The 27,439-nt window shown below is 35.3% G+C and overlaps 1 protein-coding gene and 1 non-coding gene across 3 annotated transcripts in view; both read left to right on the forward strand.

The window, feature by feature from the left end:
* Positions 1 to 27,439, forward strand: part of IPO7 (importin 7) — a 56,480-nt gene that overhangs the window by 19,876 nt on the left and 9,165 nt on the right. Inside the window, exons 3-19 of one of the 2 annotated variants that reach the window (XM_004369637.2) lie at positions 3,318 to 3,471; positions 3,841 to 3,999; positions 7,657 to 7,813; positions 13,393 to 13,482; positions 15,421 to 15,515; positions 15,629 to 15,713; positions 17,301 to 17,435; positions 18,022 to 18,121; positions 18,881 to 18,957; positions 19,101 to 19,217; positions 21,811 to 21,900; positions 22,295 to 22,460; positions 22,654 to 22,814; positions 24,013 to 24,141; positions 25,637 to 25,703; positions 25,787 to 25,912; positions 26,350 to 26,447. In XM_004369637.2, coding sequence (XP_004369694.1) covers positions 3,318 to 3,471; positions 3,841 to 3,999; positions 7,657 to 7,813; positions 13,393 to 13,482; positions 15,421 to 15,515; positions 15,629 to 15,713; positions 17,301 to 17,435; positions 18,022 to 18,121; positions 18,881 to 18,957; positions 19,101 to 19,217; positions 21,811 to 21,900; positions 22,295 to 22,460; positions 22,654 to 22,814; positions 24,013 to 24,141; positions 25,637 to 25,703; positions 25,787 to 25,912; positions 26,350 to 26,447 — 2,006 coding nt within the window. Of the gene's footprint in view, positions 1 to 3,317; positions 3,472 to 3,840; positions 4,000 to 7,637; positions 7,814 to 13,392; positions 13,483 to 15,420; positions 15,516 to 15,628; positions 15,714 to 17,300; positions 17,436 to 18,021; positions 18,122 to 18,880; positions 18,958 to 19,100; positions 19,218 to 21,810; positions 21,901 to 22,294; positions 22,461 to 22,653; positions 22,815 to 24,012; positions 24,142 to 25,636; positions 25,704 to 25,786; positions 25,913 to 26,349; positions 26,448 to 27,439 lie in introns of those variants that run through there. The other variant, XM_023737137.1, reaches the window with a different exon arrangement.
* LOC111821992 (small nucleolar RNA SNORA23) lies at positions 22,028 to 22,211 on the forward strand. Its single transcript, XR_002825291.1, has one exon. It is a non-coding gene; the product is annotated as a small nucleolar RNA SNORA23 (small nucleolar RNA).

Below are 27,439 nucleotides of genomic sequence, written 5' to 3' on the forward strand. Positions count from 1 at the left end.
AATAAATGGGAAAAAATAAACTGCTGGCTCCCGTAAACCAGGAACCCAGGGTAGGCACAGGTCCTTTGCCTAGGCACAGGCATAAGTGACCCACGGACTTTGAGTGCCTTTCCCCCTGCAGAGATTTGTGTGGGCCCTTTTCAACAGCGTAGGCCCTCATTACTGCAATATAACAGGGTATATACCTGAAGTCTAACTTCAGCTGTTTCAGCTGTGAAGTGGCAGCTTCTTGACATTTGACATTGCTCTGCTCATTAAGCAGGGTCTTCACCTACCCACATCAGGGACCTGAAGACTGGTGGCTCCACCAACGCCACCTAGCCACCTGCAGTAGGGGCCCCAAGAATAAGAGGTGCCCCCCGCTCCTTACATCAAACAGCACTGGGTGAGGGTGAGGGTTATTCACTAACTAGATAGTAGACAAGTATTATCTTAGGTTAAGGGAAGGACAGCACACACTACAGGAGAAGTCAGCACGACTGGACTAAACCAAAGCTAAGAAGTTTCCTGAATACAGTCAAACACTTTGAGGGACAGAGTAGCAGGGGTAAGGATCTGGAGACTATGCTTTCAGGGGACATCTACATCAACTGGCATAACAAACCTTATCAAGAAAATGTTCTGCATCCTACTTTGGTGAGTGGCGTCTGGGGTCTTAAAAGCTTGCACGCGGCCATCCAAGATGCATCAATTGGTCCCGACCACCTGGAGTAAAGGAGAATGAAGAACACCAAAGATACAAGGAAAAGTATTAGTCCAAGAGACAGAAAGGGCCACATAAACCAGAGACTTCATCAGCCTGAGACCAGAAGAACTAGATGGTGCCTGGCTACCACCAATGACCATCCTGATAGGGAACACAACAGAGAGTCCCTGATGGAGCAGGAGAAAGGTGGGGTGCAGAGCTCAGATTCTCTTAAGAAGACCGGACTTAATAGTCTGACTGAGACTGGAGGAACCCCGGGAAGCATGGCCCCCAGATTCTCCATCAGCCCAGAACTAAAACAGTTTCCAAGGCCATTCAGACAGGGATTGGACTGGACAGTGGGACATAAAGTGATACTCATGAGGAGTGTGCCTCTTAGCTCAAGTAGATACAAGAGACTAAACGGGCAGCTTCTGTCCAGAGGTGAGATGGGAAGGCAGAGAGGGTTAGGAGCTGTTGAATGGACATGGGGAATGGACAAGGAGGAGGGTGGTGTCACAGGAAGGGGAGAGAGAGTAGGGTCACATAACAATGTACGTATAAATTTTTGTATGGGAGACTAACTTGAAATGTAAACTTCATTTAAAATACAAAAATAAAAAATTTAAAAAAAATAGCCAGTCAAGACCCTGTGGATCACAACAGAATATTTTCCTGTATAGTGCTGGAAGATGAGCCCCCTGGGTTAGAACGGACTTAAAATACACAACGGCTGCATCATTAGACTCAAGCATACCAATAATTGTGAAGGTGGCATAGGACCAGGCAATGTTTTGTTCTGTTTTACGTGGGGTTGCTATGAGTTGGAGCTGACTTACTGCAACTAACAACAACAATAATTGAATGGTACTCTGTAGCGCATGGCATATGACAGTTTCATCTTTGTAGTTACATTCAAGCATTCTGGATGGATTATATCGTGAATCGTGAAATCTTTGCAGTACAATTCCCGGTTGTTTATATGTTTTGTTGGACCAGGAGAAAAGAAAACTTAAAATACCGACTCGAATTGTACAAATAAGTACATATATCCCATTCCTTTATCCATTATGATGGAAAGAAATACTCGGAGTCTGCATCAAGAAGACACAGGGGTTGTATCAGGTGTTGATTTTGATCTTCGTTCTGTTTTAGATCTGTAGAATCAAAACTCTGGAAATAGTGTTAATCTGGAATATGTCAGTCCCACATATTGAGTGAATGCTCTTTTCCTGTACATATAATTCATCTCAAAACTTTTGTTGAACCGGTGTTTTAAAGTGTAGTCTTAATCTTTTTTGAAATAATACAAGATGGGATGTTATTTTAATTCCCAGGATAAAGCAAAGTATAAATCCCAGTTGTATCAGTTATCTTTGGTTAAGTAGGAGTGGCACTTGAGTTAAAGAAGTAATTACTAATCAGAGGAGAAGAGCCAGTGTTGTACAGAATTTAGAAGTTAATTTTAAATAAGTTTGTTTTCCCATATATTTGTGACTGAGCTTTTTTGTTTAATTTTTTTCTCCTTCTCTTTTGGGGAAGATTGGGTAAAAAGCATTGTTAGCAATTTAGATTTTGCCACATTATTAGTTTGAGTTAACTCTGTTAAAGTTGTTGGTTGCCATCTATTTGATTCTGACTCACGGCAACCCCATGTGTGTAGAGAACTGCACTCCATAGGGTTTTCAAGGCTATGAACTTTCAGAAGTAAATGGCCAGGCCTGTCTTTCGATGTTCCTTTGGGTAGGTTTGAACCACCATCCTTTCAGTTAGTAGTCCAACACTTAACCATTGGTGCCACCCACTGGCTCCTACTTTGTTAAATAAACCAAAAACTAAACCCGTTGCTGCAGAGTCGATTCAGGCTCATAGTGACCCTGTAGAGCCCCTAGGGTTTCCAAGGTTGTAACCTTTACGGAAGCAGACTGCCACGTCTTTCTCCTGTAGAGTGGCTGGTGGGTTCAAATTGCCGACCGTTCGGTTAGCAGCCAAGCTCTTAACCACAATGCTACCAGGAGCAATGTCCAAATGTAGCAGTACGATTGTTGACATAGAAAATAATAATATCATTTTTTTTGAAAAGAGCAAATTCTCCCATAAAATAGCATGAATTTGAAATGGTTTATGATTGAAATATTTTGATTCATAGACTAAGCCTTTATATACTGAGGGTTTTTTGCAGGAATTCGTACCGGAATGAACTGATTCGAAGCCCTGGTTTCCCCCCCCCCCTATTTTAAAGAAAAATAACAACCTTTATGTTATTATTTTAATTGTAGAAACTATATTGGTATGTGTAAATGATTTTGTCTTTAGAAGCTTAAAATTAAATAGCTTTCCTATAGAAACAGGATAAAAAAGTGTTACGAATATATGTGACATAAAAGGTCACATAACAGTTTGTAATGTGTTTGCAGGCTGTGTGTTTAATAATAACTTTGTGGGTGATTGCTGTAGTTGAGAGTGTTAAATTGGTATTTTGTGATCAGCTTTTAAAATAATAGAATGTGGTGTTTTGTTTATAAAAGGATAATGGTTGGTCTGAAAGAAATAGTTGAGGTGTGGACACTTATAAGGGATATTCACAGTGCATCAGAGTAACATATTTTTGTCAAATTGATCTATATTTTAGGTGTTATATATTTGAAAAATATGATAACACAGTATTGGCCTGATCGGGAAACAGCACCAGGGGATATATCCCCTTACACTATTCCAGAAGAAGATCGACATTGTATTCGAGAAAATATTGTAGAAGCCATTATCCACTCTCCTGAGCTCATCAGGTATGTATATTTTTTTAACTTACTGTGTTGCATTTTGATGTTTAAAAGCTCCTATTTTTATATGACTTTGAAGAATTTTAAATAATAGTTAAGTTGATGTTCTTAAATGAGACTTGCCAGTTAATGATAGGGATGAAAAGTGGGAACACTTGAATTTGTAACAAAGATTTGTTTGGTTACTCTTTTTTTTTTATCAGGAACAGTTTTTGCTGAGTGACTGATTTTAGAGCCATCTGAAGTTTGTATAGATTCAAATATCAGATGGTTATTTTAAATTAAGTTCAGCATAAGCTGCCATCTTCTGCATGTCAGTTAGCAAAATTTTATCTAGCTAGCATTTCCTCCTAATTGTTTTATTTTTACTTTCAGGGTACAACTTACTACATGCATTCATCACATCATCAAACATGATTATCCAGGCCGTTGGACTGCTATTGTGGACAAAATTGGTTTTTATCTTCAGTCTGATAATAGTGCTTGTTGGCTAGGAATTCTTCTCTGCCTTTATCAGCTTGTCAAAAATTATGAGTAAGTGTCTCTCTCCATTCCTATAGAGTTTGACAAGTAGGAAAATTTCACCAATTTGTTTTAACATATAAAATTATATTTGCTGTATACTTTAAAATTAGTGAATTATATGTTGATTTCAATTTAGTATTTTCTTTTTGAAGAAGCATTCTTTTTCTAATTCTGCAATCTCCTCTTCAGTTGATTGACTGAGAAATTCTTCTTGCTCTTTTTTTCTTAATCATTATTTCTTTACCTGTTTAAAAACAGTTATCTCCAAAATTGGCGGCTTCAATATGTGCTATTCACGGCCTTCAGATAAGCTTTTTTTAAAATGTGAAGGTGATCAAAGTACATTGAGCATTAGTGCTCTTTATTCTGCCTTTCTTTCTGTGAATTTTTTTCTTAATTTGAGTTATTGATAAGTTTCAAGAACCTACTTCTCATTCTTTAAGAAGAGTATGTTGGAATTTTATATCTTCTAAAATCAGTGTATTTTGAGGGACTCACACTCACCTGTTCATAGTGTTTACACATTTGAGCCAAGTATAGTTCATCTAAATAATTGATTTTAAGCCAAGGGATCATTTTTAGGTCTGGGTTTAGGGATCAGAAAAAATTGTCATCTTGGAAGTTGAGGTATAGCACTAAGAATGGTAAGCCATATGTTGAAGGGATTGTCTCTTAAGTGTGTGGTGAAAATAGTGAAATCAGTAGGCACTTGAAAGTTTTGATATGGAAAATTTTAGGAAGGCATGAGGAAGCGTTTTACACCATGATGGTGACTTTATTTCCAGTCCTAACAGCTTATACAGATGCCATTGTGAACCTTCTAATTCTGGGGCTGGTAGTTAGCCTCCAATACTGTTTTTGAATTCCACCTCAAAGTAGCTGATGAACTGCTGCTTTTGTTCTGAGCAGGAGAGAACTATACCATTTACAGCATTGGTACTGGTGTTTTCTTGTGTTCCCACCAGCTACCCATCTTCCTGCTAAGGAATGTTCCAGCTGTTGCTTCAACCTCTGTCAGAGTGCCAGTTGTTATAGTTCTGGTAAGTGAGTGACTCAAATTAGAGAGAATAACGATAAGCTGTCATTGTTGTTCAGGAAGTTCAAGTCTCTTCTGGCATGTAATCTTAGCAGGAGAGAGTGTGACAGGGCTTTTTATAAATGGGCGATATAGGAGGCTGCTACAGTATTGGAATTATAGTTCATTTTCAGCCAGTGTTCAGTCGTGGAGCACAAGGTGTTCACAAGGGATCTGTGTGGACTGACGCAGTTCTAAGAAAATTCATGGAGAAATTATAACTGGTGGTGGCCTTCAGGAGCATAGATCAGGAAGTGCTTGTCAGTTGAAGGAGCATAGAAGGCTTTGAAGAGGAAGGCATGTCATACCATATGGAGTAGTGTGAACAAAGGAAGTTACAGAGGTGGATATGGATAGTCTTTAGTTAGTAGTAAGGAGACCATTAAATGGCATGGATAATTTCTGTTGAGAAGTTGGGGATAATTTTGCATTGGTAAATTGGGACCATCTTACAGAGGGTTTTGAATGCCGTGATGGGGAATTTGGATGTGATCTTTTAGAATTTTTTTTGAACAGAAAAGCAATGGACTAGTATTTAAGGATTTTCTTTGAGCATGGTCACCAGTTTGGCCTTGTGGTAGTAGGTGTTTGTCACTGTCACGTTTTCATGCTTTCAGGAACTTACAGGTCTTAGTTATCAGGTAGTAATTTGTTTGGTACCATAAATTACTGTCATACCCATTAGATTAGATTAAAAATTGGTAGGATTTGTTTTATATTCAATTAATCAAAGTTTCAGTATTTTATATCATTAGAGATGACTGCATTAATAAGAAAGCACATTCTCTAACAGTGCAACCCAACTCCCAATCCACTATTCAGTGTAGTGGGAAAGGTAGGAGAGAAGGATGCCTAATGGGTATTCAAACCCTTCTAGTAGGGTGGTCACCTGGGTTGGATAATTGGAGAGAGCTGCATAATACAGTTCTCACCTTTATTGTTGAAAGGGAATTTTGTCTGTAATTATAGTTTGTTTAATCAGATTGGAGAGTTCAAATGCTTCCTTCCATGAATTGCTATTGTTTTATGGACTCAAAGGTACAAGTAACCTTTTAAGATGGTTGTTGGATGTAATTTCTCAGCAAGTTTACATAATATTTAAAATAACCTGTCAGTTAATTGTGTTAATAGTCTTAACAGTAATTGTTAGTGTGAACGTTTCTCTTGGTCTTTTTTATTCATGGTAATTTACTTTGGCTCTCATTTTAAGTAGTAGGAAAAAAGAATGTAGCTTTTTAGGAAAGACTACTGTTTTAAAAATGTGCTGAGATATTCAATTCTTAAATACATTTTCTCCCTTAAAGAAGAAGGATGTTGTTGGGTGCCGTTGAGTCGATTTTGACTCAGCAACTGACTCCATGTGACAAACTGCCCCATAGGGTTTTCCTGGCTATAATCTTTATGGAAGTGGAGAAGCAGATTGCCAGGTCTTTTCTCCTGCAGAGCTGCGGGGTGGGTTCGAACCATCAACCTTTAGGTTAGCAGCTGAGTAGTTAACCATTTGTGCCACAGGGCTACCAACAGATAAACATGGGATCTGGTAGGGAAAATGAATTTGAAGTTTAGATAATCATCTATTCTGAAAAAGGTAAACTGTGCCTTTTAGAATAATGACTTTGATAAGCACTAGTCTGTGTTTTACAGAGCTAGTCTGTCTGCCTTATTGACTCCTTGATAATGGAGGCGGGAGTTGCTTTTCTATTGTTCTAACCTATAAATTTGATTAATTTTTAAAAAGAAATCAGTAGACCTTTTAGCAGTATTATTGTTCAGGAATTAAAACGCTGAGGATTCTGTAAGAATGGCTCAGTTAGGTGAGCAGTTCCTCATCCATAATTCTTGGAGCAAAATGTGATTCGTAGTTGTTCAGATTTTAGAGAGGTAATAAGGTTCACATAATACATGTTATGTAATACTCCCACTGAAATCTGTAGCAGCTCCAGTAGTCAAACACGTTATTATACCTGTATAAAGTGTGAATGTTGACCCCAAATGAGAAAAATGACGATCATAGCCTGATAAGGTCATGTTTTGTTGTCACATGAGTTACAAAAGAACTTCTGGCTTGTAGTGCTCTTAGAAAAAGAATATTTTCTGCTTTATAGATGCCACTTCTGCCTGTTGTTGGTATGTAAATTACTTAAGGATGGTAATATATAATCAATTTTATTTATTCATCAGCTGCTACTGTTAAAAAAGCTAAATCATTGTAGCTCCTCAGTTGTATCAATATTCACACCTAGAGACTGCCTGGATTCATACCTAGATGTGTAATATCAGAAAGATACTTGATTTCTTCATGCCTCAGAGTTCTCAGCTATAAAAGTGAGGATGCTAATACGATTCTTGAAGATTATTGAGCTCATAATACATGCTCAGTAAATGTTAGGTAACCTTCTATTATTACTTACTCAGGTTGCTTTAGTTTGTCATTTTGTTCCATAGAATGATTTTCTTTTCCTTTCTAGGCATCTAAAGTTGGTTAGGAAGTATTTGCTTACATTTGTGTGATAAAAGAGGGGTAGCTTTAAATATATATATCAAATTGTGACATAAATTCTTACAGAATTAGTTTGTATTCCTACCTAAAGGTACAAGAAACCAGAGGAACGGAGTCCATTGGTAGCAGCAATGCAGCATTTCTTGCCACTTCTAAAGGATCGTTTTATCCAGCTTCTTCCTGATCAGTCTGATCAGTCTGTCCTCATCCAGAAACAAATATTCAAGATCTTCTATGCTCTTGTTCAGGTAATTTTTATAAAGCAGTCTTTTATATTTAAAAAAAAAAAAAAAAAATCAAATTTTCCTTTTAACACATTAAAAGTTAAAGAATTTCACTATTTAAATAATATTACTTTTGAAAACCTAGGTTAAGTGGATAATTTCCTAGAAAAATATAAAAATCTGAAGTATAAAATACATAAACAACTCTAGTAAAATTTTCTTACACCTTTCAAACAGATTTTTGATTAGGATTTAAAGTCTGTTCTTTTTGTGCTGTATAGCTATAGAAGAGTTGGTCTCATCTTCTGTGACCTTTGGTTCAAGCCATACCATCACTTACTTTTTTTTTTATTTACTTTTTTAAAAAAATAGACTATTTTTTTGGAGCAGTTTTAGGTTTACATAAAAATCATACAGAAAGTACATCCCCTCTGCACTGTATTTCTCTTTCCTTACATTCTTGTAGATTTGTTACAATATTGATTTATTGTTAATAACTAAAGTCCGTAGTTTACATTATGGTTCATACTTTGTTGTCAGTCCTAAGGGTTTTGACAAGGAGTCCTGGTGGTTCAATGGTAAAGCGTTCAGCTGTTAACTGAAAAGGTCAGCGGTTTGAACCCACCAGCCACCCTGCAGGAGAAAAGACCTGGCGATCTGCTCCCATAAAGATTACAGCCTAGGAAACCCTATGGGGCACCTAAACTCCGTCCTGTAGAGTCGCTCTGATGGCATACAACAACAACATGGGTTTTGACAAATACATAATGTCATGTATCCACCATTACAGTGTTACACAGAATAGTTTCACTACCCTAAAAACGCCCTGTTGTTGTTGTTAGGTGCCGTCAAATCATTTCCAACCCATAGAGACCATGTGTACAGCAGAATAAAACACAGCCCGGTCCTGCGCCATACTCAACAATCGTTGTTATGCTTGAGCCGATTGTTGCAGCCACTGTGTCAATCCATCTCATCGAACATCTTCCTCTTTTTCCCTGACCCTCTACCACAATGCCCTGTGCTCCACCTATTCATCCTTCTCTCCTACTGCCCCCTTTTCTCCCATCTCTGGATACAACTGATCTTTTCACTGTCTCTAGTTTTGGATAGGATAATATCCATAGACCTACAAGCAAGATCAGTTAATACGACTATTATTGAAATTTACACACCAACCAGTAAGGCCAAAGAGTGAGAAATTGAAGATTTTTAGCAACTCTGCAGTCTGAAATTGATCAAACATGCAATCAGGATGCCTTGATAATTACTGGTGATTGGAATGTGAAGGTTGGAAACAAAGTAGAAGGATCGGTAGTTGGAAAATACTGCTTTGGTGACAGAAATGATGCAGGAGATTGCACGGTAGAGTTTTGCAAGACCAATGACTTCTTTATTGCAAATACCTTTTTTCACCAACATAAAAGGTAACTATACACGTGGAGCTCACCAGATGGAATACACAGGAATCGGTCGACTACATCTGTGGAAGGAAATGATGGAAAAGCCCAATATCATCAGTCAGAAGTCCAGGGGCCAACTGCAGGACAGACCATCAATTGCTCATAAGCAGCTTCAACTTGAAGCTGAAGAAAATTAGAACAAGTCCACGAGATCCAAAGCATGACCTTGAGCATATCCCACCTGAATATAGCGATCATCTCAAGAACAGATTTGATGTGTTGAATACTAATGACCAAAGACCAAACAAATTGTGAATGACATCAAGGACATCATACATGAAGAAAGCGAGAGGTCATTAAAAAGACAGAAAGAAAGAAAAGACCATAATGGATGTTAGAAGAAACTCTGAAACTTGCTCTTGAATGTTGAATAGCTAAAGCAAAAAGAAGAGATGAAGTCATAGAGCTGAACAGAAGATTTCAAAGGGCAGCTCAAGAAGACAAAATAAAATATTATAGTGACATGTGCAAAGACTTGGAGATGGAAAACCAAAAGGGAAGAACACGCTTGGCATTCCTGTAGCTGAAAGAACTGAAGAAAAAATTCAAGGCTCGAATTGCAGTATCGGGGGGTTCTACAGGGAAAATATTAAACGATGCAGGAAGCATTGAAAGAAGATGGAAGGAATACACAGAGTCGCTATACCAAAAAGAATTAGTTGACGTTCAACCATTTCAGGAGGTAGCATATGATCAAGAGCCAATGGTACTGAAGGGAGAAGTCCAAGCTGCACTGAAGGAATTGGCAAGAAACAAGGCTTCAGGAATTGACGGAATACCAGCTGAGATGGTTCAACAAACGGATGCAGTGCTGGAAGTGCTCACTTGTCCCTGTAAGGAAATTTGGAAGCATAGACGACAGCTATCTGGCCAACTGACTAGAAGAAATCCATATTTACGCCTATTCCCAAGAAAGGTGATCCAACAGAATGTGGAAATTATCAAATAATATCATTAATATCACATGGAAGTAAAATTTTGCTGAAGATCATTCAAAAGCAGCTACAGCAGTATACTGACAGGGAAGTGCCAGAAATTCAAGCCAGATTCAGAAGAGGACATGGAACGAGGGATATCATTGCTGATGTCAGATAAATCCTGGCTGAAAGCAGAGAATACCAGAAAGATGTTTACCTGTGTTTTACTGACTATGCAAAGGCATTCAGCTGTGTGGATCATAACAAATTATGGATAACATTGTGAAGAATGGGAATTGCTAAATACTTAATTGTGCTCATGAGGAACCTGTACATAGATCAGGAGCCAGTCATTTGAACAAGGGGACACTGTGTGGTTTAAAATCAGGAAAGGTGTGCATCAGAGTTGTATCTTTTACTATACCAATTTAATCTATATGCTGAACAAATAATCCAAGAAGCTGGACTCTATGAAGAAGAATGAGGCATCAGGATTGGAGGAAGACTCATTAACAACCTGTGTTATGCAGATTACACAGCCTTGCTTGCTGAAAGTGAAGAGGACCTGAAGCACTTACTGATGAAGATCAAAGACCACAGCCTTCAGTATGGATTATACCTCAACATAAAACAAAAATCCTCACAACCGGACCAAGAGACAACATCATGATAAACGGAGAAAAGATTGAAGTTGTCAAGAATTTCATTTTACTTGGATCCACAATCAACACTCATGGAAGCAGCAGTCAGGAAATCAAGAGTCATTGCATTGGGCAAATCTACTGAAAAAGATATCTTTTGTGTTGAAAAGCAAAGATACCATCCTGAAGACTAAGGTGCACCTGACCCAAGCCATGGTGTTTTCAGTCACCTCATATGTATGTGAAAGCTGGACAACAAATAAGGAAGATCAAAGAAGAACTGATGCCTTTGAATTGTGATATTGGAGAAGAATACTGAATATACCATGGACTGCCAAAAGAACGAACAAATCTGGCTTGGGAGAAGTGCGACCAGAATGCTCCTTGGAAGCAAGCATGGCTAGACGACTTTTCACATACTTTGTGTTTTTTTTTTGTTTTTTTTTTTAATTGTATTTTAGGTGAAGGCTTACAGAACAAATAGTTTCTCATGAAACAGAAGTACACATGTTGTTTTGTAACATTGGTTAACAACCCCACAACATATCAACCCTCTAACTTCTCAACCTCTTTTTTTTTTCTTTTGGTGAAAATACACATAGCCAAAGATACACCATTTCAAAAATTTCTACATGCACAATTCAGTGACATTGACTACGCTCTTCCAATTGTGCTGTTATTCTCACTTAAGATGAAGGCTTACAGAACAAAATAGTTTCACATTTAACAGTTACTACAAATGTTGCCCTATGACAATAGTTAACAATCTCACAGCACATCAACAATATCCTTACTCAGCCTTGGATTCCCTATCACCAGCTTCCTTGTCCCCTTCTGCTTTCTGGCCCTTGTCACTGGACTCCTGTACCTCGTTAGTCTCATTTGGTTTTACGGGGCTGTCCACTCCCAGGTGGAACAGTGAACCTCGGAGGTAACTTCACCACTGAGCTAAAAGGGTGTCTGGGGGCCATACTCTCCAGGTTTCTCCAGTCTCCTTTAGGCCAGTAAATCTGGTCTTTTTTTTGTGAGTTAGAATTATGCTCTACATCCTTCTCCAGCTCTGTCCAGAACCCTCTGTTGTGATCCTGGTGAGAGCAGTCTGTGGTAGCCGGGCACCATCTAGCTGTACTGGACTCAGTCCGGTGGAGGCCTTGGTAGCTGTGGACAATTAGTCCTTTGGACTAATCTTTTCCTTGTATCCTGTTCTCTTAATTCGCCCTTGCTCCCAAAGGGATGAGACCAGTGGAGTATCTTAGATGGCTGCTCACAGGCTTTTAAAACCCCAGACACTACTCACCAAGGTAGAATGTAGAACATTGTCTTTATAAGCTGTGTCATGCCAATTGAGCTAGATGTTCCCCAAGACCGTGGTCTGCAGAGCCCTCTGCCTAGCAATTCAGTCCCTCAGGGAGTTTGGATGTGTCTGTCGGGCTTCCATGACCTTTCCTAGTACATACTTTGGACATGTTGTCAGTAGGGATCAATCCCTGGAGAAGGATATCATACTTGTTATAGTAGAGGGTTAGCGAAAAAGAAGACCTTCAACGAGGTGGATTGACACAGTGGCTGCCAACAATGGGCTTGAGCATGAAAACGATTGTGAGGATGCTGCAGGATGGGGCGGTGCTTCATTCTGTTGTACATAAGGTCACTATGAGTCGGAATCAACTTGATGGCACCTAACAACTACAACAGGTTTGAGTTTTCCAGAAAGTCAGATGGTTGGAATCATATAATGTGTAGCTTTTTACATTGGCTTCTTTCATTTAGCAGTATGCATTTAAGGTTCCTCCATGTCTTTGCATGGCCTGATAGCTCATTTCTTTTTATCACTGAATTGTTATTTTTTTAAATCTTATTTAAATAGACTTATGACTTCTCCACCACTAAGATAGCTTGCATGATTGGATTTTGCATGTGTTTACTAGATTTTTAAAGACATTCTAACGTCTCCCAATCTAATCCTATGGAAATTTTAATGACATACCATTGGATCCTTCTTATATAAATCTTTTGTCATGTATTTGTCCTTTGAGACTGGCATACCCTTATATCAAAATAGAGCCCTGCTTCACTTGTGAAAATACATGTAAAAAAATCCTAAATAGGATATTGATTTTATCAACCTATTAAGAAATAAAATGCAAGAATGGATCAGTAGAATTTTTTTGTGATTTACTTGTATCATATTAAGAGAGGTGTAAAATCTTTATGGATGCTAAATGAAGCATTTGATAAAATTTAATAACCATTGCATCCTTCTTTTAAACTCTTAAAATCTTGGAATAGAAACTTTAACTTGATAGAAGGCATTCATTAAAAATGTATAGTAAATAGCACACCTTATGGTGAAAATAAGATATATCCCCAATAAGTTGGGAACAAGACAAGGATGCCTACTATCACTGCCACTATGCACCATTATAAATAACTATCCAAATCAGTGAGATAAATTTGCCTATCTACTAAGAGCAGGTAATGTGGATTGAATTAAACACTTTGTAGGTATTGTGAAGAGTAAAAGGAGGTGGGATTTTTTTTTTGACGGGTATTAAAAATCTTGATTCTGTATTTTAATTTAGTATACACTACCACTGGAGCTGATAAACCAACAGAACCTGACAGAATGGATAGAAATTTTGAAGACCGTTGTGAACAGGGATGTACCTAATGTAAGTTTCCATGGATTCTCTTATATTACTAAATACAAATATTTAAAATAATCTTTTGAAGACTTTAATTGATATTTCCTATAACATTATTTGGAAACTTTTATAATTCATGATGTGTATTTTTCTAGATATAGACACCATTTCATTTGTTTACATAATTTGCATATGTTATGTATGTTTATTTAATCCTAGTTTTTCTGTTTCTTCTCAATTCTTAACTGAGAGCCCAGAACTAGATTTTAGCCTAATAATTTGTCAGATACACATGGACAGAGGAAGTTGGCCAAACTGTTATGTGTTTTTTTTTTTTTTTTTACTATATTATATTAGCTCTATTGAGATTTAACTTACATACCATAAAATTTACCCTTTTAAAGTGTTCAGTTCAGTGGTTTTTAGTATTCATAGAGCTGTACAGATTTGTTACTTTTTATATATTTAATCTAATTTTTTTTCATTATAATTCTTCATAATCTACTTTTCAAAAGAGGGAAATTTATAAGTCCTGAGTGCCTGTTATAAGTGCTTTTACATATACTTTACTTATCTTCTCAAAAAAAATATTCTTCTGAATTTTATTTTAAACTTAGACGTGGAAAGATTAAGTTTTTTATCCAAGGTAATGTTAGTGGCATAGGTGAAGGTAGAAAGCCAACCTCCTTGTTTGTAGTATATTGTTTCCTACTCCATAGAAATGTAGTTTGGTGTGTATTTTTCTGTGCCCATTTATAAGTGCAAAATCTAACTAAAAAACAGTTGAATGTATATATTGTGAGCTCTTTAGTGGTGTAATTTACCTACAGTAACCTGCACAGGTCATAAACAGTTCAGTGAGTTAAGGCAGTCATATGCACCTGTGTAACCATCACCCTGGAATATTTGCTCATGGCTGATTCTAGTCATCCTGCCATCAATATTGTCATTTTTCGCAACATAGATTAATTTTGCTTGTGCTGCAGTTTAATATAAAAGTCCTTTTTTGTATCTGACTTTTGCTTTGTTAAATATTTATGCAGTTGATCCATGTTGTGTGTAGTGGTTTTTTTTTTTTTATTGCCTAGTTATACCCGATTGTGTGGATATACCACAGTTTATGCATTTGTATGTTGATGGGCATCTGGGTGATTTCCAGGTTTTGCCTATTATGAATAAAGCTGCTGTGAACATTCTTACATGAGTCTTTTGTGAACACATTTTCATTTCTCTTGAGTAAATACCAAGGAATGGAAATTGGGTCATAGGGTAGGTATATGTAACTTTATAGGTAACTTTGAAAGGGATTTCAAAAGTGGTTATACCTTTGTTCTCTGGCAGTGTATGAGGTTGGTCTGTATTCTTGTTAACACCCTCATTTTAGCCTGAAAATATGTGTTGGATGTCTTTGTTTAATATATAATGATACAAATCATTTAATGGTTGTATAGTATTCTGTTGTGGATGTTCCATAGTTTAGCCATTCCTTTATTAATTATGTTTAGATTCATGGCAATCTTTTGCTGTTAAATAGTATTGGAGTGAATATTCCCATACACACATTTTCGTGCATTTGTACTGATATTTCTGAATGGGCTTTCTAATGTCCTTTGCATTATGAACTACACTGGTGTTAATTAAGCTATGATTTTCACGGCCTTGAATTTATATTCTTTGGATCTTGATTGAAAGAATATAGATTTGACCAGTAATTTTTGGATTTAAGTCTTTATAAGAATTTTTAAAAGCATATCCTTTTAAACCAAGGTAGTGAAGTAATGAGGGTGCCCCTTAGATTTAAAAAGGATCAATACTTCCCCATATCTCCCCTTTTATTATGAAAAGCCAACATTCCAGGAGCATTCACTTCTCTGTGAATCTGTTCTCACCTCATGCTGTTCCTTCTAGATTGCAGCAGTGCTGAATAACATCTCTTACTGGCTTTAAATAAATGTCTTTTTAAAGGAAACACTGCAAGTTGAAGAAGATGATAGACCTGAGTTACCTTGGTGGAAATGTAAGAAGTGGGCTTTACATATTTTAGCAAGGCTTTTTGAAAGGTAAGTGCCTCTCCATATATGATGGTTTAAATTTATTTTTTAAGCTTTTTCTTTTATTAAGTGCTGGTATAAAGTATTATAAAGAATGAGTTGGCATTTTCATGTTCTTTCAGATATGGAAGCCCTGGCAATGTTTCCAAGGAGTATAATGAATTTGCTGAAGTATTTCTGAAGGCATTTGCTGTTGGGGTCCAGCAAGTAAGTCTTAGGTTTTTTTTAAGAAGAAACGTGGCATTATTAAGTTTATTTCTGTCTGTCTTATTTATATAGTTTCTTTGGTATCTAAAAATTTCATGTTTGAACCTTATAGCGATTCTCAAACATTACATTATTAAATTTTTGAGAACTTCAGTGGGTTCTTTAATGTGTGGCTTTACATAAGGAAGCTGGATACTCATCTGCTTCTGCATTCAGTTTGTTTTAATTTGTTTTGGTTGACATAAATTAAGAAAATACGGCTTTACAGAAATGAAGTGGGGAGAGGGGGTGTTTTAATAGACTTTTTCAGATAATTGTGAAAATTCTTTGATATCACACTGAAATTCAATGAATAATAGTTTATCATAAAGGCTAATTGCAATGTATAATTTGAAACTTTCAGCAAACATTTTGTACTCAAGTACATTAAAACGCATTGGTCTGTATTGCACCTTAAATGCATGTAACATCATGCATTGGTCATTTGGAAAATGTTGACTTGTTGAGTTAATGCCGATCTTCCAAATGTTAACACATTTCATTTTACAATTAACAAAAAATCACATTCATTAATATCATCACATATCTTATTGGAAAGGTCTTTAAACATTGGAAGGCTACCAAGCTAACGGTGTTAGATCTACATTTTCCAGAATTCTAAATTTTCCTTGAAAGCTCACATTTTAACACTGGTAAAATTATTGTCCTTAAAGTGACAAGCTCATGTCATTCATTTTTGAGACAATCTGCCATATGCACAAACCTAAATAAGCATAACTTGTCATTTATAGTAGCATATAGTAGAAAAGTGGAAAAAGCAACTATTTCTGCTTGCCACTCAGTCTCACAGTTGCTTTTCTTCTAATCCTTATAGTTTGGTACACAGCAGAAGTGCACTATATATTTCTCATTTAATAATATTCATAATTTTTTGATTCATTAAAGACATTCTTAATACAACTGGTTTTGTAAGCATATGGCTGTAAAAGAACACAATGACGGCTAGTACAGTTTATTGTAACTTCCTTGATTCATGTTAGACACGAGAAATTTTACCACCATTCCTTTTGTACAATTGATGCAAGTGTCAGTACAGTGAAAAAGGCATATAATGTCTTAGTATTATTATGAAAATACTAGTTTTGACCCCTCAGACCCTCTTAAAGAGTCTTGAAGACCACCAGAGGTCTGTGGACCACATTGAGAATCACTGTTCTGAACCATCACGTAGAATTAGAACTCTTAAACATTAAATAGTAGGTAAATGGTCTAGGTAAGGATTTCCTAGAAGATGTGTTTAAAAAGACAAGGCTCTCAGAATATTTAGATATGTTCTATATGTAGTATATAGTTTTCTTTCTTTTTTTATGCTTAATCTGAAACTAATCCTTTGACACAGTATTGCTTCAATTTGTTTACTGAGTGCCTTGGAAATAAATATTGTTCTCCATCTTATAAATTATTTTTAAAAGAATGTGGTTGCTATTTTGTGATGATGATCTAGGTATTTTCAAATGTTTTTACTGACTTGTAAGTGGTTAAAATTTCTATTTAAACTTGATTTTTTATTGAATTATTCTTTCAAAGGTTTTATTGAAGGTGTTGTATCAGTACAAGGAAAAGCAATATATGGCTCCTCGAGTATTACAACAGACATTAAATTATATTAATCAAGGAGTTTCCCATGCCCTCACCTGGAAGAATCTGAAGCCTCATATACAAGTAATAATTTTCTACTGAAATAACTTTGTTTGTTGTGTTTTTTAAGCAAATGTAGTGGGAATAACATTAATTGCTATAAAAGTTGAAAGATAAATTTTTGTTGAGTTGTGGTACTTAGTCTAGTTCTGGTGATTGTTTTGAAAGTATAGCAGGAAAATGAACTATTAACACTAGCATTTAAATTCTTACTCTAGGATTATTAGTTAACATAACAATTGTATAACTTGGAGTAAACAAAGGACTTTATTTCACCAGATTATTTTCCAGGATAATTGATTTATCTACCATTAGTAATCTATTTGTTTTATTTAGAGCCGTAGGCTTTTAATATGCTAAAATTTCATACTGTATTGCCTCAGAAAACTTAAATGCCTCCTATGTATACATAGGTCTTATTTTATCATTACTAGTTGCAGAGAGAATAAGAATATGTGAGTTGATGGTTAATCTGAGAATGCATTATTAAAAGTTTTGATATTAAGCAATTTTAAGTACATTTTATAGGGTTGCTTTTGTTTTAGAACTTAAGGAATATTTGAAGGCTTAGAGCAATTTAAGATTACTTTTTTTAACTTTTAAATTACAGGGCATTATCCAAGATGTTATTTTTCCATTGATGTGCTATACAGATGCTGATGAAGAACTTTGGCAAGAAGACCCTTATGAATATATACGTATGAAGTTTGGTGAGGGATTTTCATTTTTTAGAAACAAAATATGTCAGTAAGTAAAGATTAGAGTGGTTGTATATTAACAAATGTAGGGGGCATTGAGACCTGAATTTTGGTACTGAAAAATCTCTTTTTTTTTTTTTGTTAGTTATCCCTTGTTTAGACCTTTTTAGGACCACTTATTAGGGCATTTGATAATGATAATTTTTATTTTCAGCAGACACGGATAGTGTTAAGATTATTGCATGTGCTTCTGGCATATGCCAAAACTGTTAGAAATTCAAAATTACACCTAACACCAAGTGTCTAAACTATGCTTTCGGATCTCATGTCAGTCATCATATGTATGGGAATTAAGAAGACTGGATACCGGAAGCCACAGTGACATGGAGTCCCTGGAAGGAAATAAGGAATTATAATTTGGCTAATGTTGAATATTAGTCCTTCTTCTTACCAAATTTTACATGCTTTTAGTAATTTGTACTTTTGTGACACTATTGTGAAAATTTCCAAAGTAGTGATGTTTGTTATGAAAGAAAATAATTATTAATGGATTAACATTTAAAGAAATCTGTGCAGAAGAGATATAATTAGGCTTTTTGCACAGTTATATGAGGATCTGTGTTCATTTTCATACTCCTTATTAAAGATTTGCCAGATTTTAAGTGGCTTGTTTTTCACAGAGCACTGTTTGCAAGTTATGTAATGTGAAGATGATTTGGTGAAGAAATTAAAATTGCTGTTTTCTGTCTTAATTTTCAACTTATCCTCTAGATGTGTTTGAAGATTTCATTTCTCCTACCACTGCTGCTCAGACACTTTTGTTTACAGCCTGTAGTAAGAGGAAAGAGGTGGGTTATTTAAGTGTAGATACCTTTTGTTGTATCATTTAAAATTTGTTCAAATACACACTGAATTTTTAGTAAGTAATTTTGCTATTAGTGTGTGTTTTATGGATTGTTGGGATGTCCAATAAAGTACTATTTTAATTTAGGTACTGCAAAAAACCATGGGATTTTGCTACCAAATTCTTACAGAACAAAATGCCGATCCTCGAAAAAAAGATGGAGCCCTGCATATGATTGGCTCTCTAGCTGAAATACTTCTGAAGGTATGTTGTGTGTGTGTCCAGGTCTGCCTGCGCACACAACTTATTCTTTTTTAAATAATTACTTTATTGAGATATAATTCATATACTATATAATTCACCCATTTAAAGTGTACAAGTCAGTGGTTTTTAGTATATTCAGAGCTGTGCAAGCATCACCACTAGTTCAAGAAATTCTCATCACTCCAAAAAGACTGTATCCATTAGTAGTCACTGCCTGTTTCCCCTCAGCTTCCTCATTTACTCAGCCATAGGCAACTACAGATCTTTTGTATCTGTGGGTTTGCAATATTGTGGAAATTTCATATAAATGGAATGAAACAATATTTGATCCTTTGTGGCTGGCTTGTTTCACTTAGCATAATGTTTTCAAAGTTCATCCATATTTTAGCATGGATCAGTACTTGATTCCTACTTATAGTCAAATAATAATTTCATTGTATGGATATACCACATTTTATTTATCGGTTCATCAGTTGGTGGACACTTGGGTTGTTCCAGCTTTTTGGCTATAATAAATAATGTTGCTTTGAACATTCATTTACAAGGTTTTGTGTGGATATATATTTTCATTTCTCTTGGGTATGTACCTAGGAGTTGAATTTGCTGGCCATATCTTGAAGAACCACGAAACTTTCCCAAATCAATGGCATCATTTTACATTCCCACCAGCAGTGTATGAGGGTTCCAGTTTCTTCTTCATCCTCTTCAACACTTGTTATTATGTGTCTTATTTATAACCATCCTAGTGGGTGTCAAGTGGTATCTCGTTGAGGTGTTAATTTGCATTTCCCTGGTGGCTAATGATGTTGAAAATCTTTTCATGTGCTTAATGGCTGTTGTATATCTTCTTTGGAAAAATGTCTATTCAAATCCTTTGCACATTTTAAAATTGGGTTATTTGTCTTTTTTATTGTTCTTTATATAGTCTAGATACTAGACCCTTATCAGATTTGCAGATATTTTCTCCCATTCTGTTAGTTGTCTTTTCACATTCTTGATGATATCCTTGAAATAGAAAAGTTTTGAGTTTTTCCAGTTCATCAGTATTTTCCTTTGTTGCCTGTGCTAAAGGTATTTATTTTTGCTTGAATTATTTTCTTTTTGTGCTGCAGGACAGTTGTAAAATGATGTTTATCTTCTCAAAAAATTGACCTTTAGGGAAGTTTGTGGCACAAATCTCATAGTACACAATGACTGACTAGATTAATGTTTAGACTTTAGATTGTTTGAATTCATAAATAACATCTGAAATTTGTTTTCACTATCAAGTTAATAAATAGTTAACTATTCAAAGGTGTAAGTAAATATTTAGTTGTAGTATCTTTCCACTGTCAGGAACCTTTTTCCATACACTGCTCAATAGAAATCACCACTATTGTTTGGTTTGTATCTTTCAACTTTTCTATACTTGTCTACACATCCTCTTGGTTTATAAAGTATAAATTAAGGATAATCTAATTATTTGTTGTACAGAAGACCAAGGATCTTGAGTGAGTTCCTTTGGCACATTCAGATACTATGTTTATCAAGGTTTTTTTGTTTTGTTTTGTTTTAACTTAACTACGTTGTTATTGTTGTTGGATGCCATTGAGCTGATTCTGGCTCATAGCGGCGCATGTGAACCTGCCCCATAGGGTTTTGTTGGCTGTAATCTTTATGGAAACAGATCACCAGGTCTTTCTCCCACAGAATGGCTGGGGTGGGTTCCAACTACCAAACTTTCTGTTAGCAGCCAAGCACTTAATCATATGCAACACCAGGGCCCTAAGTTCACTACAAAACTATTGTTTAACTATTTTGAAATAATTTTAGACTTAGAGGAAAATTGTAAAAAGTAGTTCCCCTTTCTGTGTTTTTTTTTTTTTGCTTTTGTCGTTGATAGTTGCCCTTACTTTTCACCCAGCTTCCCGTAATGTTAATATCTTCATACCCATGGCACAATTATCAAAACCAGGATATTAATATTTATGTAATACTGTTAACTACCTATCTTTTTCACATTTCACAAAATTTTCCACTAATGTCCTTTTTCTGGTCCATAGTCTAATCCAGGATTCCGCATTGCATTTAATTGTATGTCTCTTTAGTTTTCTCCAGTTTGTTCTGATCAGTTTTTTAATGTTGATTTAATACTCAGGTCAACGAGTTCTTAAACGCATGTTACCATTGAGAAGATACCCTACTTGATTTATGAAAGTATCTTTTTTAGTTATCCAGTTTATTACTATGGAAGTAGGATGTTTCTCAAGCTAAATTACATTTAGTTAAAAACTCTCCAGACAATTTTTTTCATTATAAAAGTGTTTTAAGGTAGCAGGTAGAATTAACCACATTTCTGTTACTCAACTACAGTTGCTAGGAGGATTTGGCATAGTTGCTGTCTAATCACACAATGTAAAAATGTATTCAGTGTTTTTTGATGATAAATTTCTAGAATAAAAATACTGGTTTTGGATCCTGTGCTTCGGAGACACAGCATAAATGTATGTTGTGTGTCAGTAGTCATTTTTTTTTAACACTGGTATATCTATTTAAAATTTGCGATGGTTGTATATGGAACTGTTCCAAAAATAATTGTTGTTTATATTTACAGAAAAAGATCTACAAAGATCAGATGGAATACATGTTGCAGAATCATGTATTCCCTCTCTTCAGCAGTGAACTGGGATACATGAGAGCGAGGGTATGTTTTAGAGCTGTAGTAGTTCATATATTTACATCTTACAGAGGGTGACTTATGTACTTTTATGCTCACTTTAAAAGCTGTATTTCATTTCAGGCTTTTGTTTAATGTAAATTATTAAATGGCTGCTGTAATGTGTGCATAGTTTTCATCTGTGTCTGGTAGCAGTATCTGTCTGTGTTTTGCATTCAGATCTTGCTATCCACACAAATACCATGCAGCCAAAGAATAATTTGGGATCATAGTACTGGTCTAGTGTTGTCTCTTTGGACACATTCACCACTGGCCAGCCTCCAAACTCCCACACAGAACTTTGGGAATAGGGATATAACTTGGGGGAATTTAATGCAAGATATCTATAGTAACCACTGCATTTTTTTTTTTTTAAAAAAAGGCTTGCTGGGTCCTCCATTATTTTTGTGAAGTAAAGTTCAAAAGTGACCAGAACCTGCAAACAGCCTTAGAACTAACAAGAAGATGCTTGATAGATGATAGGGAAATGCCTGTGAAAGTGGAAGCTGCTATTGCACTTCAGGTGTTGATCAGCAATCAAGAAAAAGGTAATGGATATCTAATCCAAAAATGGTAGAATGTCTTTGCACATAATTATACAAGGAATAATCATAGAAATCTGGCACATTGCTTTCTCCTTTTTTTCAAAGTATTTCTTTTTTTACTCTTGGGTGTATGTTGTATCTGATTTAAAGACGTTTTAGCTGTTTTTGCCAAAATGGGTTGTTTTCTTCCTTACAGCTAAAGAATACATCACTCCATTCATTAGACCTGTAATGCAGGCTCTTCTTCACATTATAAGAGAAACAGAAAATGACGATCTTACCAATGTAATTCAGAAAATGATCTGCGAGTATAGTGAAGAAGTTACTCCTATCGCAGTAGAAATGACCCAACATTTGGTATGTTGTTTGAACCATTTATTCAGGTAGTTTGATTTAGCTCTCTGTGTTTCAAGCATTGTGTCACACAAAAGTTTCTTTCCTCACTCACCTTATAGCAAATGTTTTTACAGAGTTTACAGTATAGCAAGTATTGTTTTAAGCCCTTGGCACATATATAACTAATGCAATCCTTACACAATCTTATATGAGGAATATTCTTATTTTACGGAGAGAAAATGAGGCATAAAAAGGCTAAGAAACTTGCCCAAACTGGTAAGAGGTGGGGCTGGGATTCAAATCTGGGCTGTTTGCCTCCATAGTTCATGTTCTTAATTACTACCTCATGCTGCGTTATGGCTGTTTGTATAGTTTCCTGGAATACTTTGGACCACTGTAAAAATGAAGTAGTTATAAATAGATTTATTTAAATGAAATTTCTGTAATTAGTAGTTATTTTATAGTTGGCCTTTATTTACTATAGCTTATAGTTTCCCTCACTTTTGATGGTAAGTGATGAAGGTAGTACTGTACCTAATCCCAAACTGCTGAAAATTATTTAAGGGTAATGAAAGGTATGTACATCTGCCGAGCAGTTACCATTCATATTCCCTGTACAGTGATTTATTTGATGCAGTTTCTATTCCTTTAAGTATTAAAGTTCAGGAATCTAACTTGCTATTGACTGTGGGTATGAGAGAAAGGCAGAATTATATGAAAATAGTATACTCTCAGGAGCAGATTTTGAAGTGGATAAGGACATTTGAATAAATAGCATCCATTAAGTATGTATATTGCATTTCTTATACATTAAGCTAATTATTAGTTACTCATTTCTTCTCAGAAGTTTGTTTCAAAACAAAAGACAAATCAACCCCCTTGGAGAATAAATATGTCCATAATTAGGTATTGTCAAATGTTGGCCAATAATATTAATGAAAATACACTATTAAGGACTTTCTATGCCCCACCTCATTTAATGCTCATAATACGTCTGACTCTCCCAAATGACATGTCAGGAAGCAGAGAGGACAAGTAACTTAAGGTCACTCAGTAAGTGGCAGAGCTAAGACCATTTGATTACAGAGCCCAAGCTCTTAATTATTACTAACCAATTTGGAGAAATTGATTTGTTATGCTATCCCAGTGTGAACTTTCTTAAAATGTAAAATCAAAATACTGCTTTAGAGGCAAACAATTTATATTCTCTTCAATCCAGGCAATGACATTTAATCAAGTAATCCAAACTGGGCCAGATGAAGAAGGAAGTGATGATAAGGCAGTTACTGCAATGGGAATTCTGAATACGATTGACACACTTCTTAGTGTAGTTGAAGATCATAAAGAGGTAAGAAAATGATCCAGTGTTGTACAGGTTTTAGGGAATGCTCAAACCATTCTACATTGACAGTTCTATGCTTTTTAGGTGGCTCTGAGTTATGTAACTCTGGTAATCTCACACCCTGATTTTGCCACTTTTTAAATTCTATTTTGTAAAGATTAGTATCTCATAAACATCTTAGTTTCTGGAGCATTCATTAGTAAATGGAATAGGAAACAAGTATTTTTAACATCTTTCCTTGGGGCTCAGGATTTTTGAGTCCCTATTAGGTTACCCTTCTCAGATCCAGAATTGGTGATTCCTAGGAATATATACTTCCCTAGTTTTCTTTTCCTATTGTCTTTTGGAAAGGTAAGAGTCTTGTAATCATGGATTTTTAAAAATGAAATATTTCAAACATATAGAAAAGAGTAAACAACAGAGAAAACTGTGAACAGTACCTCTTAACTATCACCTAAAGTTACTATATGTTAATTTAACATTTTGCAATATTATAGTTAGATTTGTTTTATTTCTAAAAAGAAAAACAATTTTAGACAGATGCAGTTGAAGCCCCATGGACTACCACTTTCTAATCCTATCCCCCTTAATCCCTTTCTTCCCCTAGAAGTAACGAGTGCCCTGAATTTGATGTTTAGAATTCCATTGCAGGTGTTTATAATGGTAATATGTGTTATCCATAAACCATGTTTGCTTATTTTCAGACTATCTACAAATTGCCTTTTTCAACATAAGATTTTCAGTAAAATATTTTTGTATTCTGGATTATCATTGGAGATGGCTAGAAACCATGAGGAATCCCATAGCTACTTCATTTTCCTAGTAGATGAGGAGTTGAAAATGTATTAAGTGCTGTGTATTTGAAATAGATGTTCTGCTTCTATATCTGATTAGTAGATTTTATTCACTTTTTTAAAAAACATTCTGATGGACTTTGGGGATTTGGGATCCAGCTGAGGACAATACTGAAAATTAAAGAGGTTTTATATTTCCTGTCAGTCTTGAATGACTTGAGGCCTAAATTCACTGTAGCTAATATAATTTGAGAAGTGGGTAACTTAAGAATTCTTGATGTTGTGGTAGGAATAGTGCTTTCCTTTAGAAAATTTTTCTGCAAGTCACTGACAGTGACTTTTCGATTATATTTGGGCTGAGTTAATTGATATTTACACATGAAAGATCTATAAGCTGTCTTCAGAATGGTTGTGGCACTTGTATTGTTATAATTATTCGCACTTTTCCAGAATGTTATTACTTTTTCTTTCCTTTTTAGGTGGCTAAGCAGGTTATTCCTTTTGTGTGTATCATTGTAATAGCATTTTATTAAATTTCCTGCCAGGTTGGCTCACAATTTCATAGTATGCGAGTATCAAAACAAAGACTTGAAATTTCTTAATACTAAGTTTATAGTTAAGTGCAGTGACTTCTAGTATGCATTATTTTAGTGATTCTTTGTGCTTCAGTTTCTTGTTTTTTTATTATTTTTTTTCTTCTCTTTTAGATAACTCAGCAACTTGAGGGGATCTGCTTACAGGTCATTGGTACTGTTTTACAACAGCATGTCTTAGGTATATACCTCTGATTGTGCTAAGAATTTGCTGCTAGTTTACATTAACATACATTGTCCTAATGATTTAGTATTCTCTTTTAGAATTCTATGAGGAGATCTTCTCTTTAGCACATAGTTTGACATGTCAACAAGTGTCTCCACAGATGTGGCAGCTACTACCCCTTGTATTTGAGGTCTTTCAGCAAGATGGCTTTGATTACTTTACAGGTAAGTAAAAATCAGTATGGAAATACTGAGGATCCCCCCCCCCCCAGTTTTGATTCCTTTGTAACAAATTATTTGAACAAATACTTTTGAATGTTCTGACTGCTTCATTCTTTAGATTACTTACCAGTAGCAATTAATGCTCAAGGAAGACTCATGGCATTGATTTCCATTGTATATTTTGATAACAGTTTTTCACTTTAGCTTTTTTTCTTTTTAAGTACATTTCTCTCCCCTCTCTTTCTGGTTAACTATTAAATATAAAAGAATTCTCTTAATAAATAGGTTGATTTCTGCATTTAATTATAAATGAATAATATTTTAATTAAAAGGAAATGTTAGGGATAAAATGATCACAAATTTCCCTTTTCTATGGAGGTTTTTGAGAAGCAGTATTTATATTAGTAAAGATTTATAATTGATGCTTTATATTAATACAGATATGATGCCTCTGCTTCACAATTATGTAACAGTTGATACAGATACACTTCTGTCTGATACGAAGTATCTCGAAATGATATACAGTATGTGCAAAAAGGTAGGTCATTTTTAGATAACACCAGTATATATTTCGTGAGGCTTACTTATGAAATTGTGAAGATATATGATAGAATTAAGGGCTTTAAAAGTTATGCATGTAAAAAATTTTGATCCCTAGATCACAATAATGACTTTGACAAGCATTTGTCTTTTGTCTGCCTTCTGACATTTTATTGGAGTTATAAATATTTTGTATTTTTAGAGTGTCTGGCTTTCTTTAATCTAATTCTTTGGAATCAAAAGAAGGAAACAATCAAGGACTTGAGAGACTTTGGAAAGGATCAGGAATGGTTTTGGATGTTCTATAAAGAAAAATTTTGGAGACTGCAGGTTTATGGAGGATGTACAGTAATTATTTAGTAAATAGCAACATTATAAAATGTGAGGGTTTTTTTTTTTTTAAGTCAAAAGTATTGTTTTCTTTGAAAAATCAAAGAACCAATCAATGTATAGTTGATACTAGTATTTAAAGGGGGAAAAGAAAACCTTAAACCAGAGGTAGGGGATAAAGTTTCCCTTTTGGGTCCAGAGACAAATAGAGTTGAATTGGTTACATTGGAGGCCCATCAATATGAAAATCAATGTAACTGGTAGCATTTTAACTTGTGTCTATTGAGAGGCAGCAGGCTATTTAAATCCAATATATACTTCAGGTATATAATGTTGAGGTTTATGTTTTCTAGTCCTGATTTTAAACTTCTTTAAATAAGAAGTATGTATTACGTATTCAATTTTATTAGCTCCAGGCTGGTTTTGTTTGTTTTTCCTTTCTGCATCTGTATCGATATTTGGGTGCTAGGTGACATCTCATTTAGCTCTCAACTGCAAAGGGATCTGAATTAGCTCTTGTATTTGTCTATCCCACTCGTCCCCGAAAAGGTTTTTTATGGGACCTGTTTTATGAACTGTTGAGGAAACATTTTATGGTCTCTTTAAATGGACGGCATACAGGATTCTTAGTATTCTAAGTGCCTAGTCTATTGTTGCCTT

This window comes from Trichechus manatus, unplaced genomic scaffold (genome assembly GCF_000243295.1).
Source record: "Trichechus manatus latirostris isolate Lorelei unplaced genomic scaffold, TriManLat1.0 scaffold00006, whole genome shotgun sequence".
Classification (NCBI taxonomy): Eukaryota; Metazoa; Chordata; class Mammalia; order Sirenia; family Trichechidae; genus Trichechus; species Trichechus manatus.